The sequence below is a fragment of the Trichomonas vaginalis genome, chromosome IV, assembly GCF_026262505.1.
Source record: "Trichomonas vaginalis G3 chromosome IV, whole genome shotgun sequence".
Classification (NCBI taxonomy): Eukaryota; Parabasalia; order Trichomonadida; family Trichomonadidae; genus Trichomonas; species Trichomonas vaginalis.
Genome location: NC_067206.1, coordinates 27,306,749 through 27,321,590, shown reverse-complemented (window position 1 = coordinate 27,321,590; position 14,842 = coordinate 27,306,749). Strand labels below are relative to the sequence as shown.

General features: G+C 33.9%; 8 protein-coding genes and 2 pseudogenes across 10 annotated transcripts, besides 9 other annotated features; 6 read left to right on the top strand and 4 right to left on the bottom strand.

The window, feature by feature from the left end:
• Positions 1-49: 49 nt before the first annotated feature.
• TVAGG3_0177800 (armadillo (ARM) repeat-containing protein family) lies at positions 50-1,838 on the bottom strand (the record flags this gene model as incomplete). Its single annotated transcript, XM_001306875.2, has 1 exon — positions 90-1,838. One exon carries the CDS (start codon positions 1,836-1,838, stop codon positions 90-92), a length of 1,749 nt encoding a protein of 582 aa, XP_001306876.1.
• Positions 1,839-1,870: 32 nt separating this feature from the next.
• Positions 1,871-1,900: a terminal%2Cinverted (terminal inverted repeat of MuDR-3_TvMULE3 transposon ID:TVAGG3_0177790).
• Positions 1,871-2,651: a mobile genetic element.
• Positions 2,622-2,651: a terminal%2Cinverted (terminal inverted repeat of MuDR-3_TvMULE3 transposon ID:TVAGG3_0177790).
• Positions 2,652-2,654: 3 nt separating this feature from the next.
• Positions 2,655-4,726, bottom strand: TVAGG3_0177780 (protein ubiquitination; the record flags this gene model as incomplete). Its single annotated transcript, XM_001306876.1, has 1 exon — positions 3,056-4,726. One exon carries the CDS (start codon positions 4,724-4,726, stop codon positions 3,056-3,058), a length of 1,671 nt encoding a protein of 556 aa, XP_001306877.1.
• A 995-nt stretch (positions 4,727-5,721) lies between these two features.
• Positions 5,722-5,758: a terminal%2Cinverted (terminal inverted repeat of MuDR-5_TvMULE4 transposon ID:TVAGG3_0177770).
• Positions 5,722-5,810: a mobile genetic element.
• A 2-nt stretch (positions 5,811-5,812) lies between these two features.
• Positions 5,813-5,849: a mobile genetic element.
• Positions 5,813-5,849: a terminal%2Cinverted (terminal inverted repeat of Banshee-A3 transposon ID:TVAGG3_0177760).
• A 295-nt stretch (positions 5,850-6,144) lies between these two features.
• Positions 6,145-6,218: a terminal%2Cinverted (terminal inverted repeat of Maverick-3 transposon ID:TVAGG3_0177560).
• Positions 6,145-14,842: part of a mobile genetic element that runs on past the window's edge.
• Positions 7,681-7,923, top strand: TVAGG3_0177750 (serine threonine-protein phosphatase family; the record flags this gene model as incomplete). The annotated part of the gene is made up of 1 exon (XM_051225522.1): positions 7,681-7,923. The coding sequence occupies one exon, from the start codon at positions 7,681-7,683 to the stop codon at positions 7,921-7,923; it is 243 nt and encodes an 80-aa protein (XP_051110508.1).
• On the bottom strand, positions 7,928-8,776 carry TVAGG3_0177740 (uncharacterized protein; the record flags this gene model as incomplete). The annotated part of the gene is made up of 1 exon (XM_001306877.1): positions 7,928-8,776. The coding sequence occupies one exon, from the start codon at positions 8,774-8,776 to the stop codon at positions 7,928-7,930; it is 849 nt and encodes a 282-aa protein (XP_001306878.1).
• Positions 8,795-10,425, top strand: TVAGG3_0177730 (phage tail repeat-like family; the record flags this gene model as incomplete). Its single annotated transcript, XM_051225521.1, has 1 exon — positions 8,795-10,425. A coding segment is annotated over one exon (1,631 nt), but the record flags the coding sequence as incomplete, so codon positions are not given.
• On the bottom strand, positions 10,594-11,552 carry TVAGG3_0177720 (annotated as a pseudogene). The gene has a single exon. A coding segment is annotated over exon 1 (959 nt).
• TVAGG3_0177710 (uncharacterized protein) lies at positions 11,990-12,142 on the top strand (the record flags this gene model as incomplete). Its single annotated transcript, XM_001306878.1, has 1 exon — positions 11,990-12,142. One exon carries the CDS (start codon positions 11,990-11,992, stop codon positions 12,140-12,142), a length of 153 nt encoding a protein of 50 aa, XP_001306879.1.
• Positions 12,162-12,503, top strand: TVAGG3_0177700 (uncharacterized protein; the record flags this gene model as incomplete). The annotated part of the gene is made up of 1 exon (XM_051225520.1): positions 12,162-12,503. One exon carries the CDS (start codon positions 12,162-12,164, stop codon positions 12,501-12,503), a length of 342 nt encoding a protein of 113 aa, XP_051110506.1.
• On the top strand, positions 12,790-13,492 carry TVAGG3_0177690 (annotated as a pseudogene). Its single transcript has one exon. A coding segment is annotated over exon 1 (703 nt).
• Positions 13,549-14,409, top strand: TVAGG3_0177680 (uncharacterized protein; the record flags this gene model as incomplete). Its single annotated transcript, XM_051225519.1, has 1 exon — positions 13,549-14,409. The coding sequence occupies one exon, from the start codon at positions 13,549-13,551 to the stop codon at positions 14,407-14,409; it is 861 nt and encodes a 286-aa protein (XP_051110505.1).

The following is a 14,842-nucleotide window of genomic DNA, read 5'->3' as shown; positions in this document are numbered from 1 at the left end:
ATCTGTTTCCCTTAGTATAATCACATAAATATTATATAATAATTTTTGTTTTTAATCTTCAAAAAATAAAACAAGATGTGATAAAAAAATTAAATTTCATTTGATTCTTCTCCGGATTCTTCCATATCCTGATCTTCGACATCAGATTTAGGTTCAGGAAGTTCAATTTGTTGACTTTGTTGTTCTTCTTTTTCTTCATTTTCTTCTTTCTTTTCTTGTTCTTGTTCTTTAGGTTTTTCCTCTTCTTTCTTCACTTCTTTCGCTTTCTGTTTCTGAGGAGCAGGTTTGGAAAGAGCAGCCTTTGGAGGAGGAAGGTTCTTCTTCAGAGAAAACAGTGAAATCTTGTTCCTAAACATGAACAACTGCTTCAAATAGAATCTGACACAGTTAAAATGAGGTTTAACGTTTGTCAACGTCATTGGGAAATCTTCTGTAAGGTCTTTCATCTCGATGACTTCATCGAACAACTTCTTTTGGTTCTCTTCAAGTAAATCGTAGATTTTCAGAATGGATTTCTTGATATCTTCTCTCTTCTTGTCCTTATCTTCACCGAAAGTGACAACACGGGACACAATTGTGCATGTGGACTTGAATTGGGTCTCGTTTTTCTCTCTAATTCCTGTTTTTTGGATTAATGAAACAATAATTTCAGGAAGAACTGGTTTGCTCTGGACAAATGTAGTGGCAATGTTATGGATAACACCTAAACAGAGTGTTCGGAGCTCTTTTCCTTTGGGATTCATAAAGACATAAAATGTTGCTTCCAAAATCGCCAAAGAAAGTGTGTCTCCATGCGGAGCTTTCTTAGTACCAAGGGATAACGTAAGTGGTTCTGCAAGAAATTCGATGGAGGACTTGTTGGAAGTCACTAAAAGAAGTAATGTAAGGTAAATGCGTTGTGTAGTGGTAACGTGGCCAAGATCGTTAGCGAGAATAAGAGCTCTGAGGATAATGAGTAATACTTTCTTGATATCGTACTTAGCTTTCTGATGATGAAGGATTATTTGTAAAATTGCGATAATTAAGTCGACTTCGATGGCTTCGACATTCGGAGAGAAACTGATGAGAGAATTGAGCTTTTCTATTTGAGAATATGCCAAATCTATCAAGATTTCAAGAGTATTTGATGAAACTGCAGCAACTATGATGTTCGGATCGTTTCTAAGAGCCCAGTTCAGATAATTAAGGACGAGAGGGTAGAATCTTGAGAAATGGTGAGTTAATGCACCCATAATTGCGCGCAAGAAGTATTTGCCTGGTTCTGGTTCCCATTGGCAGATCTTCTTGATCTTTTCATGGTATTCTGGATTATTTTCGAAGAAATATTCGTAGCTGCATGCAAAGTTTAAAATGGCTAAGCTGTCGAACCTAGAGTTCTCGAAATCAAAGTCCTGCTTTTCCCAAATCCAAACTGTTGGATCTGTAGCTGTAGAAGACATCATAATTCCAGGTTGGAAACACATTTCTTTTATTGCCTTAATTAATCTTTCAAGAACTGATTCTTCACCATCAAGAAGCCATGCAAGCTCTGAAATATCATTGTACGAAACTCCAATGACTGGTAAAAGCTTAGATAAGATTAAAACTGCTCCTAAAACTGTTCTCAGCTTTCTTTCACCGTATAAAGTATTGATACAATGTATGATAAGCATGATAATGTTGTTTGGTTCCTTTAAATAGAATTTTTGGAACTCGACATTTGAAATACAGTTAAGAGTGCGAATATTACCAGCAGCTTGAATAATTGGCTCGTTTTCAATAAAATCTTCCTTGTTCATGTTCTCTATGATATCACAAAACTGCTTAATCTCAGCAGGAGAAGAAGTTGTTGCGCCCATATTTTTTTTATAATTTTTATATTTTTTTTCTCGAGTAGGGGTAATTTTAGCTAAAAGTGACACACCCGTGAAGGGTGTGATTACCGATCGGTAATTTCGACAGTTTAGAATTTAAAATTTTTTATGGAACTGTTGCGAGTTTCATAAAGAATTTAAGGAATATAAGCAAAGATTTGAATCAAAATCTTAGACCTAAGCCGCTCGATTCGCTCGCGGCTTCCGCGAATTACAGATCAGCAAAGATTTGAATCAAAATCTTCGAACTAAGCCGATCGCTTCGCTCGCGGCTTTCTTTATTATTTTAAATTTGCATATTTCCATCAAAAGTTCATAAGGTAAAAAATTTTGTTTATTTTTACTAAGAAAAAAAAGGTTTTTGATAATAAATTTATTTTATTTCGAAAAAGTAGCAATAATCGTAAAAGGGTATTGATAGGCTTGCTAAAGTAACTAATTTTAGCTGTCAAATACTTTTGTATTTTGAAGTAAATTAGTATAAATTTGTTTTTACTTTTATTTCGAAAAAGTAGCAATAATCGTAAAAGGGTATTGATAGGCTTGCTAAAGTAACTAATTTTAGCTGTCAAATACTTTTGTATTTTGAAGTAAATTAGTATAAATTTGATATTATTTTAACTCCCTTTGAAAACCTCAATTTTCCATACAGAGGGAACGGGAATAGCATCCAATATTCCCTGAGAATGGTTGCGCATTCTCAGTTCCCTCTATATTTCGAACGAAGCTCTCATCGGTCTTTTTTTTAATACTAAACGTTTTTTCCCCTGTCACTTTTAGCTAAAATTTGGGTTTGCCAAACTAAAAGCTGCCTTATTAATTCAAATTTGATTGTCTTATTGAGTTTGGTTGATGTTTAATGATATATTATTTGACAATGCTGCTTCATTAATTCAAATTTGATTGTCTTGTAGAGATTGGTTGATGTTCAGTGTTATATTTTTTGACAAAAATTTTGCAGAATGAAAATTTTGCCATTATTCTGAAGGTATATATTCTCAACAATGGAATTTCTTTATCAGCGAAACTATTCACAAAAAGTACCGAAACATTCCAAAAATTTCAGAACCTTTTGAACACACTTCTGTCAGAGTTTCATGCTTAATATCTCAAGTGGCAACTATATATGAAAAACCATTTTTCATGTAATAAAAATAGTTGTTTATTCATTCTTCAATTCGAATTTGTTCTTGATGATAAAATTATTTTGCACCCGATCGATTTAGAAGATCGACGATCTTTCTGTAGTTGTCATTCTCGTATTGTTTTTCTTTTGCCAAATCAAGTGCTGTTTTTCCACCATTGTCTTTATCATTAAGATTGACACCAATTGAAACTAAATATTCAACAACTTCAAAATGACCATTTTCTGCTGCCCAATGAAGTGAAGAACTGTTATAATCTGTTTTATCATTTTTATTACATCCACATTGAATAAGATATTTAACTACTTCAAGATGACCTTCTTGTGATGCAATAATTATAGGAGGACATCCATTATTTTCTCTTTCATTTGGATCAGCTCCAACTGAGAAAAGATATTTAACTGTTTCAAGATGACCACCGCATGATGAAAGATAAATGCAACTTGCATTACAATTTGCTTTAGAGTTGACATCACAACCAATACTTTTCAAATATTTAACTGTATCTAGTTGACCTTCTTGTGATGCTAGAAGAATTGCATTATATCCAAGTTTAGATCGCCAATTCTTGTCAAAACCAATTCCAATTAAATATTTTACAATTTCAAGATGTCCATTGTATGATGCTAGAAGTAAACAATTATTTTCATTTTTAGTAACTGCATTTTTATCACAGCCTCCTTCAATAAGAGATTTTGTTAATTGTAAATCTCCTTTAACGCATGCATTAAGAAGTGGAGTCCATCCTTCTGGATTTTGAATTTCACTTAATCCAACTGCACATGAAATAGACATTTTCAATTTATCATCTTCTTCTGAAAGTTTTTTAAGGAAATTGTAAACTGCATCAAAATCTGAATTAGAGCGTAATTCTAAAATCTTCCAAAAATCATTTTTGTACTCGTTGATTTCTTTTTCCATTATTGACAACTTTGATTCGTAGAAACAATAATCAGGAATTTCTGTAATTTGTGATCCTTGAAATGATACACGAGTAAGGCTTTTGCATTCACTGAATGCATATTGATCAATCTGCTTTAATCCTGCTGGAAATGTTATTGATTTGATTGTTGATGAGGCAAAAGCATAAGAAGAGATATTAATCATTTCGTTATTGTCAAATGTAACATGGGCAAATGACTTTGATTGAAATGCTCCTGATCCAATTAATGTGCAGCTGCTGTTGACTATAATATTAGAAGTATCATCTGATCCGAGATACGCTGTGATTGTCTGACGATTGTTTTTATACATAACATAATTATCTATTTGAATTTCAGGATTCAATGAATATATTGTTATTGAAATCTCCTTGAAAACACCATCACCTATTTGATCACACTCTGCAGGAAGTGTTAACATTCCTAGAGCAAAGCATTTTGCAAAAGCATTATTTCCAATTGACTTTAATTTTGATGGCAAAACCAAGTTTTTCAATGCAGAGCAGTCATAGAAAGCATAGTTTTGAATCTGAGTGATTGAATCAGTGAATTTTACTGTAGTCAAAGAATGACAACCATAAAACATTGCTTCAGCAACAGATGTCATCTGAGGAGGGAATTCGAATTCAGTTATTTTACTCTCACACAAAACATACGTACCCAAATATGTAACTTGAGGTCCAATGACACATTTTGAAAGTCTTCCTCCTCTCATGGCCGAGGATTCGATTCTTGTCACAAAACTAGGAACCGTATATGTTCCTGTCAAACCAGAACTTACAAACATTAGGGTTTTATTATTATCACCATTGAATATACTTGTTCCATCTGTTTTGAATTTATTATTATTCGGATGGAAGGAGAATTCTATAATAGGACAGCCTTAGAAGGCAGAAAATGTTACATCTTTGCAAAATTCAGGAAAATAAAAATATTTCAATTGCGAACCAGCAAAACAATCGCTTCCTACCGTGGTCAATTTAGATGTTGGATTAATTTTTATCTGTTTTAATCCACTCCACGAAAAAACTCTAAAATATACGCTATGATAGCCAGCAATTGTCTTTACTGAATCAGGCAAATCAAGTTTCTTCAAAGCTTTTGTTACATGAAAGCAACCATAATTTAAAATCTCGCAATTGGGAGGAAGTTGAACATTGGCTAGTTTGTAACATTCGCGAAACATTGCACAGTTGACGTTTAATAATTTTGTGCACTGACTTAGGTCACAAGAAACAAGCGCAGAATTAGCGAAACAATAGTAACAAACATTCGAAAGTAGACTCCCACGTTCAGCACTAATCGAAGTGATGTTATCTCTGCAAAAGAAGAACGGACTTTCATCTGCTGAATTACCTCCTCGAATTGTTGTGCAACTTGCAGGAATAATGTATTCACCAACAAGCGTCTTCGGGGCTCTAAGAAGAATAGTACCATCAGCAGAAAATTCAACACCACGACTATTACCTTCTGAAATATTTTATAAAAATTTCATTAAAAAAAATGTCGGTTTTTTTATTTTTCAATAAACCACTTTTTTATTTATTTATTTATTGTACAGTTGAATGAGTTTTAATATAAATCTTGAATTTCCAATTGAAATTTCGATTAAGATTTCATGCGTACCATCTCATACTGTCCATTTAGAGCCATAAAAGTTCTATTTCGCTTTTCTGAGACTATTTAGAGTGTTTCGTTAACTCCAGAAGACCAAATTTCATTCTAGAGTGTTTTCAATCGAAATATTTTAATAAAATTGTATGCAATATAATATCTCTAAAGGAGTGGGGGACAAACTCGCCCATTGTCACTTTTCATTAACCTTAAACTTGTATTTTTCATTATTTTTAATTAACCTTATTTCTTTCCCATGTAATAAACAGAAATTCATCAAAAGTGACAGCTCTCAATTTTTTAACATTCGTAAATTCTAAATTGAATGAGAAAAATGAAATAATACTAAGCATAATACAATATTCTAGATTTAATTATAATTAGGAAAAAGTTAGTTTTGAGAGTACTTTTCATAGGCATATAGAATGAAATCTTCTGAAAAATAATATCACATAAACTCATATTATTTTCTAATATATAACTATTTTATATAAAAATCAAATTCAATGATCTTAAAAGCGAAGGATAAACATCAAAATTTACGAATATAAGGAGTGGGAATATAATGCTTATCTATCATAAAACCATATGAAAAAAAAAAAAAAAAAAGGTAGTGGGGCCTCCAGGCACTTCGTGCCCTCTAGCCCTGAAGATGTTTAGTATAACTTTGTCCGGACAAGTAAGGGTCTATCGTCGCTACAGGAAAAGTTACGGGCGTTCCAAGGAAGTATACTTTGAGAAGCCTTTTCTGTCACTTTTCAGGTAAAAACATTTTTATTATTATATATAAATGAATTTTACAAAACCGCCGTTACCGTTCTTTGGAAATAAGAGTAGATGTAAAGATATTCTATTGAGAGAACTTAAGAAACTACCGAATGGTCTAACATTTGTAGATTTGTTCGGTGGAAGTTTCTATATATCCCATTTGTGCCATACAATATTCCCAGACTCAAAGATTATATGCAATGACTTCGACAACTATATGGACCGTCTCAAACATATACCAGACACAAACAATATATTGAAAGAGTTAAAAGAAAAGATACCTATAGGTAAGATGGAACGTATACCATTAGATAAGAAAAATATTGTGAGAGAGGTTTTGAAAAAAGCAGAATATATAGACTGGGATAGTATATCTGCTAGACTATTATATAGTGGTTCTATAAGAGTTCATGACATTGAAACACTTATGTCAAAAGTTTTATATCTCAACTATACAAATGTTTTCAAAGAGGACATAGAAAAATATATTGAGGGTATAGAGTTTGTGAGATGTCATTGGACAGAGTTGTATGAAAAATATAAAGACAAGGAAAATATTTTCTTTATAGTGGACCCGCCGTTCTATAACACATGGGATTTTCAATACCAAGTAGACTGGACTTTGAGAGACTCTTTAGAAACTTTAGACGTTTTACATAACCATCCATGCTTTTACTTTACATCCGATAAAAGTGGTTTGGAAACCGTTATGAGATGGTTAGAGGACATACATGACTATGAGTTTAGATATGACAAGATAGAATATGAGAGAGGTCCTATAAACCGGAGAAAGTGTCATAACAAAGAAATTTTACTAGTAAGTAAATGTGGTTTGAAATAGGACTACTTGTTTTAGGTTTTTTCCATTGTGTCATTTATTTCTTTGACGTGGCAGAAAGATATAGAGAATATGAAGATGAACCAATGCCTGTAAATGTTCAGTATATGTACTCGTAAGAGATATTTTTATCTAATATTAAATGGACGCACAGAACTTAGCAAATGCACAGCAACCTGGACAACCAAACCCAGAGAATATTCCAAATGAAGTTAGAATACAAACTGCAATGGCAAACTATGGTCAAGTGCCAACAGATGTACAAATGCAAACTGCCATGTCAAATGACGCTGCGTTAGGTTTGCCACCATGGTATGCAAATATGAGATGGAAAGAGTTTTATACAAACCCTGAAGTGGGATATAAACAACTTTATGGATGACGCGAACACAGGAGTTGACCCAGAATATGTTTTCTACCAGAGGAGAAACAGAATGTATGAGCTCCAGTTAAAAAATGCTATGGAACTCAGAAGGAAACGTAAGAGACTAGGTGGACATTAGATTTTTACATATAGTAAAATGGGTTTCTTCAGTAGTATTGGAAACTTCTTTCGAAATGTTGGAAGAGGTATATGGAATGGAATAAAAACCGTAGGAAGAGGAATTTGGAACGGAGTCAAAAATATTGGTAAAAGAGTAGGTCAGTTCGTTGGTATTATACCTAAAGACCCTGAACCAGAAGAACAAGCTCCTGTTATACAACAGCCTGAACCTGCACCACAGTCTAGTTGGCAACCAAATCCAACACCTCAACCGTATTAAAAAATTATATTTTTACCGTTCGATAGTAGTTGTATATGAAACTAAGTTCTAAGTAAAACGCATGGTATAATGGAACTATTCTCTTTCTTCCATCTGTTGTAAACCATACTTGAAAGTCTGAAATACTTCCACTTGGTGGTTCATATAGCTTTGTAGGTTTTTCGTAAAAGTCATTTGCCAAGCATAAAAAAGAGTTTTGTGCACCAGAAAATGAAGCATGAACTATAATAGCATCTGAGTCGAAAACATTTTCATATGTTCCATTAGGGTTTTCGACTTCATAAAAGTCCGGGTGTACTGGATATTCTGCAGGCTGATTTAACATCCTCATAAATCTATACCATGCCAAGTTGTTATATTTTGTAGAAATATAAACGTTTTCTCCAAGGTCTTCTATTCTATTGATTTTAACAGTTGCATTTTTCCTGTCATATATAATATCGAGATGGTACTCTCCCTCGTCAATGTTATACTGGTTTGCATATTCGATATAGATGTCGTTTATTTTTTCTTGAAAAGCTTGAAGAGTTGTTTCTAAGTTTACAAGCAAATTCACTTGTAAAAGTTTTCCCTGTTCAAATTTCTCATACATACGTTTTTCTTTGTTATAGTATCGAACTTCAAAACCGACTGTAAATGGGAAACCATGTATGGCTTCTGAAATGAACTTCATTCTACGAAAGCCAATAGCTTTTGTGACAGATGGGTCTCTTAACCATCTTAACGGGTAGTCAAAACGATAGCCTTCATGCTTTACGGTCTCTGTCTCAAACTTTTGACCGACATTCGTAAAAAGTTCATCTAATGGTTTAGTTGTAGCAACTCTTGAATTTTCTTTTTCTATTGAAAGCATATTTTATCTAGAATAAAAATGTCAAATGAAACAGCGTCTATGAGAGAAATACAACACAACCGACAACTCATTATACAAGCTCTAAATAAGAACACAACAAACTTTTCAAACTATTCTAAGATATCTGAGTCATTGAAAGAAGGAAACTTAAAACTGACATTAAACCCAATGACAGATGAGTTTCTGTTTCAAGACAATAAGAACCATACTGTTTGTATAAATCCAACAAAAGGAACTTTAAACGAGAAACCTATAAATGAACTTCTTTTGAAAGCAGATGTTGACAACAAAGCAGACAAAACATATGTAGACGATGCAATAGCAAAAGAAGAAGAAAGAGCAGATGCAACATATGCAACAAAAGATGACGTTGAAAATAAAGCTGACAAAGAAACTGTAGATATGTTGGCACAAACGGTTTCAAGTCATGACAGAGCTTTAATGGAAGATGGACAACAGTTGAAAGAGCTTGAGAAAGGTGTTACAGAGTTAAGGAATACAAAAGCAGACTCGACATGGATAGCTGGATATGTAGATGCAACAAAAGAATATATTTTCAAATGGACAGAAGGAACATATCCACAAAAACAGCATACACATTCTATATCTGATATTACAAACTTACAAGAAACCTTAAACAGTAAAAGTGACGTTGGACATACACATACCATTGCAAATATTGCAAACTTACAAGAAACCTTAAACAGTAAAAGTGACATTGGACATACACATACATCTTCTGAAATAACAGACTTAAACGTTAGCCTTGAAAAGAAAGCAGATAAAACATATGTCAATGAAATATACCAAAGTTTAGTTGGAACAAAAAATATTGAAACTATGGTTGGTGACTTTTCTGTCAATGAAGAAAACAAATATTTTAGATGGCAGTTTGTACATTCCTTAAAAAATGGTATACGGTATAAACTCATTCCGAAAAATAACAATGAAATGTATGTAAGCTATAAAAAGAACGATGGTACACAAGTTAAAGTTCCATTAGACAACAACTGCTACTTAAACTTATATGGAGACGAACAAAAGAAATATTTCCGAGTTTATGAAATGACAGATATGACATTGCCTGACCCAGCTCCAGCACCATACTATTATGACTATGGAGATGACAACAGAACACCACATGTAGATGAACAAAAGCTAACATTATATTTAGATTTTTATAGATATAAAAGATATAATGCAATAGAAAAAACGAGAATAGTATACTATTTTGAAGATGACAGAAATAAATATTATAGTCAAGATTTTACCTACCCTGAAAACATAAGATTATATTATAAAAAATATTCTGACACAAACCAGAAGAAACCTGAAATGGTTGCACTATATTTTAAGTTCAAAAGAGACAATCCTATAATATCTCATATGTTTGATTTAATGAACCCAGTAGGTTCTATTTATACATCTATGGAAGCAAGAGGTCCTCAAGTAATGTTTGGTGTTGGTGCATGGGAACAAATAGTCGACAGGTTTTTGTATTGTGCAAACTCTTCAAAGGAAACAGGTGGAAGTAAAACGATTTCAGGTGAAAATTTACCTGCACACAGTCACTACATAGATTTAAGTACATCTCAAGCAGGTTGGCATAAGCATAGATTTTGGGATTGGTCAGCAATGAAAAAAGGTAAAGGATATGATGTTAAAGACGAAGTTCAGTTTGCTATAAATTGTTTCTGGGGTAACACTCAGGGAGATGGAAACCATACACATCGCGTTTCAGGATATACGCAAACAACCGGACAAAGTAAAGACTACATGCCACCTTACATGACAGTTTACGCATGGTATAGAATTGCTTAGTCGTCATTTTCAACTTCTTTAGCATATTCGTCAGGAGTTGTCTTATATTTGTTAGGAACTGTCTTTGAAAGTATACCACCTTGAACTTTGACAAGTTTGAAACGAGGTCTGACAATAGTAGTTTTATCTTCTGCTTGCAGTCTGTACATTTTGCCATGTTTGCCTAAAACTTCATAATATTCTCTTGTATACTTTCTTCTATTTTTACGAACACGAATGTGAGTACCTGTCGGGTTCCCATTGTTGTCATAGTCAATAGTATTTTCATATGGGTCGCGTTTAGGTATTTCTATTTTTACTTTGTCTCCTTTCTGAAGTTTGAAGCCCGGCATTCTTTCTTGTTTGTCTCTTTTGACTAAATTATTAAATATATAGTCTTTCTCTAAGTCAGGGTTGTTTTTCATTTCTTCGGGGGAGTGGTTTCCCAAACCTTTTTGTTTACGGTTATTGTAAATATTTAAAACTTGTCTCATCTTTGCCTGGGAGAAGTGTCTATATTTGTCGTCATATGACATTTCATTTGCTTCACCACCTTGTGGTTGGTTTAAGTCTCTTAACATTTTTATACAACCGTCAATGACACCAAGAGCAGAATGGTTTTGGTCGACAATGAAATATTGGTTTACATTTTTTGAACGCAGATAGTTTTTAATATCGTCTGATTTGAAAGAACTTTCACAGTCAGATGTCAGTTTTGTTGGATGGTATTTGTCAACGAATATTGTCAAAGCAGTTTTCACATCTAAAATATTTTTGGACCATAATGGTATGGCTTCACAGTATCTTGTGTTTTGACCGACAAATATTAGCCAGTATGGTGGTCCATCTGTTCTAACTCTCGGAATGTTTTCCAAGATATCCATAAACCAAGCATTTGGTGTTGAACTAAAGATTTTTACCATGAGTGCTTTCTTTGTTGCTTAGAAACATAGGGGTCCTTGTTTGGATTCGTCATTTTTTAACCCATAAGAAATGGGTTTATTTGGCGCGTTAGCAGGAGTTGCATCCAGATTTTTACCCGCAGTGGGAACAATAGCCAGAGGTGTATTTGGAGTTGGAAGGAAGATTTTGAGTACATTAGGTATACTTAAAGAGAAAGCACAACCTATTATACAAACTGTACAGAAAGGTTGGGATGTAGCACGAGATGCAACAAATCTTATTCCAAATCCTGAAACAAGAGGAAAAGTTCAAGGATGGATGGACAATGTAGGAAGACAAGCAGGAAACTATTATAACAAAGCAAATGACTACTATAACCAAGCAGGACACTATATGGACCAAGGTGAAAGATTCTTTAACAGAGGATATAACCATGCACAACAGTGGGTAAACAATAACAACCTCAACCGCCTCAAACGTGGGGAATGTAAAGTTTTTTACTGAGATGAAATGAACAATACAGCATTGAGACAAATGGGTTCAAGATGGATTTGTCGGCTTCCAGCAGTTACACAACGTGTTTGTCAAGTTCTTCCTATACCTCAGGAAGTTTTAGACCGACTTAAAAAACAACAACAACCAGTTGAAAACAAACCAAACTAAAATTTTTTACTGAGATGAAATGACCGAAGAAGTTGAAACGGTAGATTTGACACCACAAACAAAAAGTTCAGAACCATTGTCAAAACCTGTCAAAGAACTTACAGATGAAGAGAAAAATTCAATAATAGAAAGTGCCAGGTCTGGAAATACAAACCCTAACTACAAAGTCACTTTTCATAAAAATGGAACGGCTAGTATCTCAAAAAAGAAACAGACTCTCACAAATAAAATATTGAAGTCTGAAGGAGCTTTCGAGACAACAGATGGAAAAGTTTACTTCACTGACCAACAGTTCATTATAGAACATCTCATTGACTTAGAGTCAAATATTCTAAACTTTACAACAAACACAAAAAGTTGAAAGGAAAACAAAACAAATGGCATATGATATTTATGAAGATGTTGACGACACAACTATTCCTGCAAGTGAGGTAAAGTCAGCAGAACCGAAAAGTGACGAAAAACCGATAGAAGAAGAAAAACCAAAAACTGAAGATAAACCAAAACCAAAGTTTAGTTTCCAAACTAAACCAAGTCAACCTTCATTAGCTGGTATGGGTTGGCGTCAAAGACTTATGGCAGCAGGTGGTTATGTAAAGTAAAGAAAAAAATATTTTTTTATTTTTATAAAAATGCCCCCATATAGAATGGATAGAAAATCTGCTAGAATAAAAGCAGAGTTGCAAAGTTATGGTTGGAGAGTTTCGAAGAATTTTAAATATAGGAAGGGAAGACCATAAAAGTCTATGACAAATTGTCTGGTCTTCGCTACGAAATGGATTTGGAAACAGCACGTGCAAATTATCCAAACAGACTAGAGAGGTTAGAAGAAGAACGTCTTATGGACATGCTTTCGATGTTAGTGAACCTCAAGTTGAAGGACACGACGGCTTTGCCAGATTCTACTGGAAACATGACGAACAATTGCATCCTTTGAGAAGGAAAAAAGGAAAAGGTGAAGACACACATGCTCCCATGGAAAGAACAAGATATGCATATGAGAAGTACCGTGAAGTTAGAAGTCAAATTACATCCGGTCGAACCTTTACAGTAAACTTTGACGAAGGAAAGAACAAAGAAGGCTTCATGGGTGTACTTGCTGCCATACAAGACGGAAATAAGAAAGGACGCAATCTCAGATTAACTATAACAGATTTGGATGGTCACATTTACTATGCAAATGGCAATGTCACAACAGCTGCAAAACTTCTTGACGCTTTCAAGACTACAAAGAGAGAACAAATGGCTGACTCGGACTCAGACATTTTGAATGCAATTGAAGGAATTGCAAGTGTCAAGTTCGAACGATACCAACATAACCCTCAAGCAGTCAGACAACATGTTTGTTAGATGAGAAATATGAAGTAAAAAGGTTTTTTAAAACCATATATTTTTACATATATTAAATGCTTCAGGTTGAAAAACAAAGAACAAAAGTAGCAGATACAAAACCGTTAGACTATATCTTTACAAATGCTGGTAGGATTATTTCAGATGAAGAAATTTCATCCCGAGCTTACAGGTTTGACTATCCAATTCGTTGGCTTCAAAGTCCTTCAGATGCAAAGGCAATAGGATTTAGAAGAGTTTTGTTTTCAAATAGAACTAACGCATTTATGTTCGCAGTATATTTTCATGGGCAGTATAAAGGTTCTGATGGTCTTATAGACAAATTTGATGAAATGAGAATCTTTACAGTTCGTTCAGACGAAAGTCTTGAGAAAACTCTAAATGACTTTCAAACTCAAATAAACAAATACTATTGGGAATTTCAAGAAAAATACGCCTCTTTACTAAATGGAACATACTATCTGAAACTAGAATATGACAAGATGAACTCAACCGTTTCATTTCAAAAGATTGAAATTAACCCTCCAAGAGATACGGAGTTTTTATTTTGGGGAGTAGACAAACGTTCTTGGGCACAATTTCTTCGGTTACTAAACCAGAACGAACCATTACCACCAGATGGTCCATTTCAATTTATACTTCCACCAGCAGATTTGACAGTTTATAGAAACGTGTTTGACCCTCAAAATGTTATGTGTCATGCAAGTTTCAGTTCAAGCAACAATAGTTTTCTATGTATTGGTAAGGACGTTTATGACTTTGCTTCTAAATTCTACGAACCACCTAGTAACAGTTTCTCTGACTTTCAAGTTTGGTTCACAACAAATGGTGTGCAGCATATTATACCATTATACTATGACTTTTATCTCGAATTGTCTTTCATATACAACTACGGAAAAGTGCTGAAAAAGTATTGAAAAATATATTTTAGGGTAGATGGTTTTTAGGTGTCACCAGGTCCCTCGGTCCCTCGGTCCCTCGGTCATTTTAACTTCTCTGAAAAAGTGTGACAACATGACATTTAGACAACAGTCCAGGAAATAAACTTCATCGTAAATGTTTTGTCAAACATGTACGTAAATGTTTTGTCATGACTTCTTCATCGTATTCTTTCACCCGTTGAATTTTGTATAAAAAGCAACCCGCGGAATTCCGCGGGTTGGTATATTCTTCACAAAATGCTTGTTTTGAGGTCGAGCCACTTTTGGTTCACCGTATTTTTCAACCAAAACTCATTTTTTTCGGCAAAAATATATTTTAGGTTAGATGGTGAGATCTCAGAACTAGTCTTATACTGTTTCAAGACAATGTCCGACGGTTAAGCCACAAACGAATGTCCGACGGTTAAGC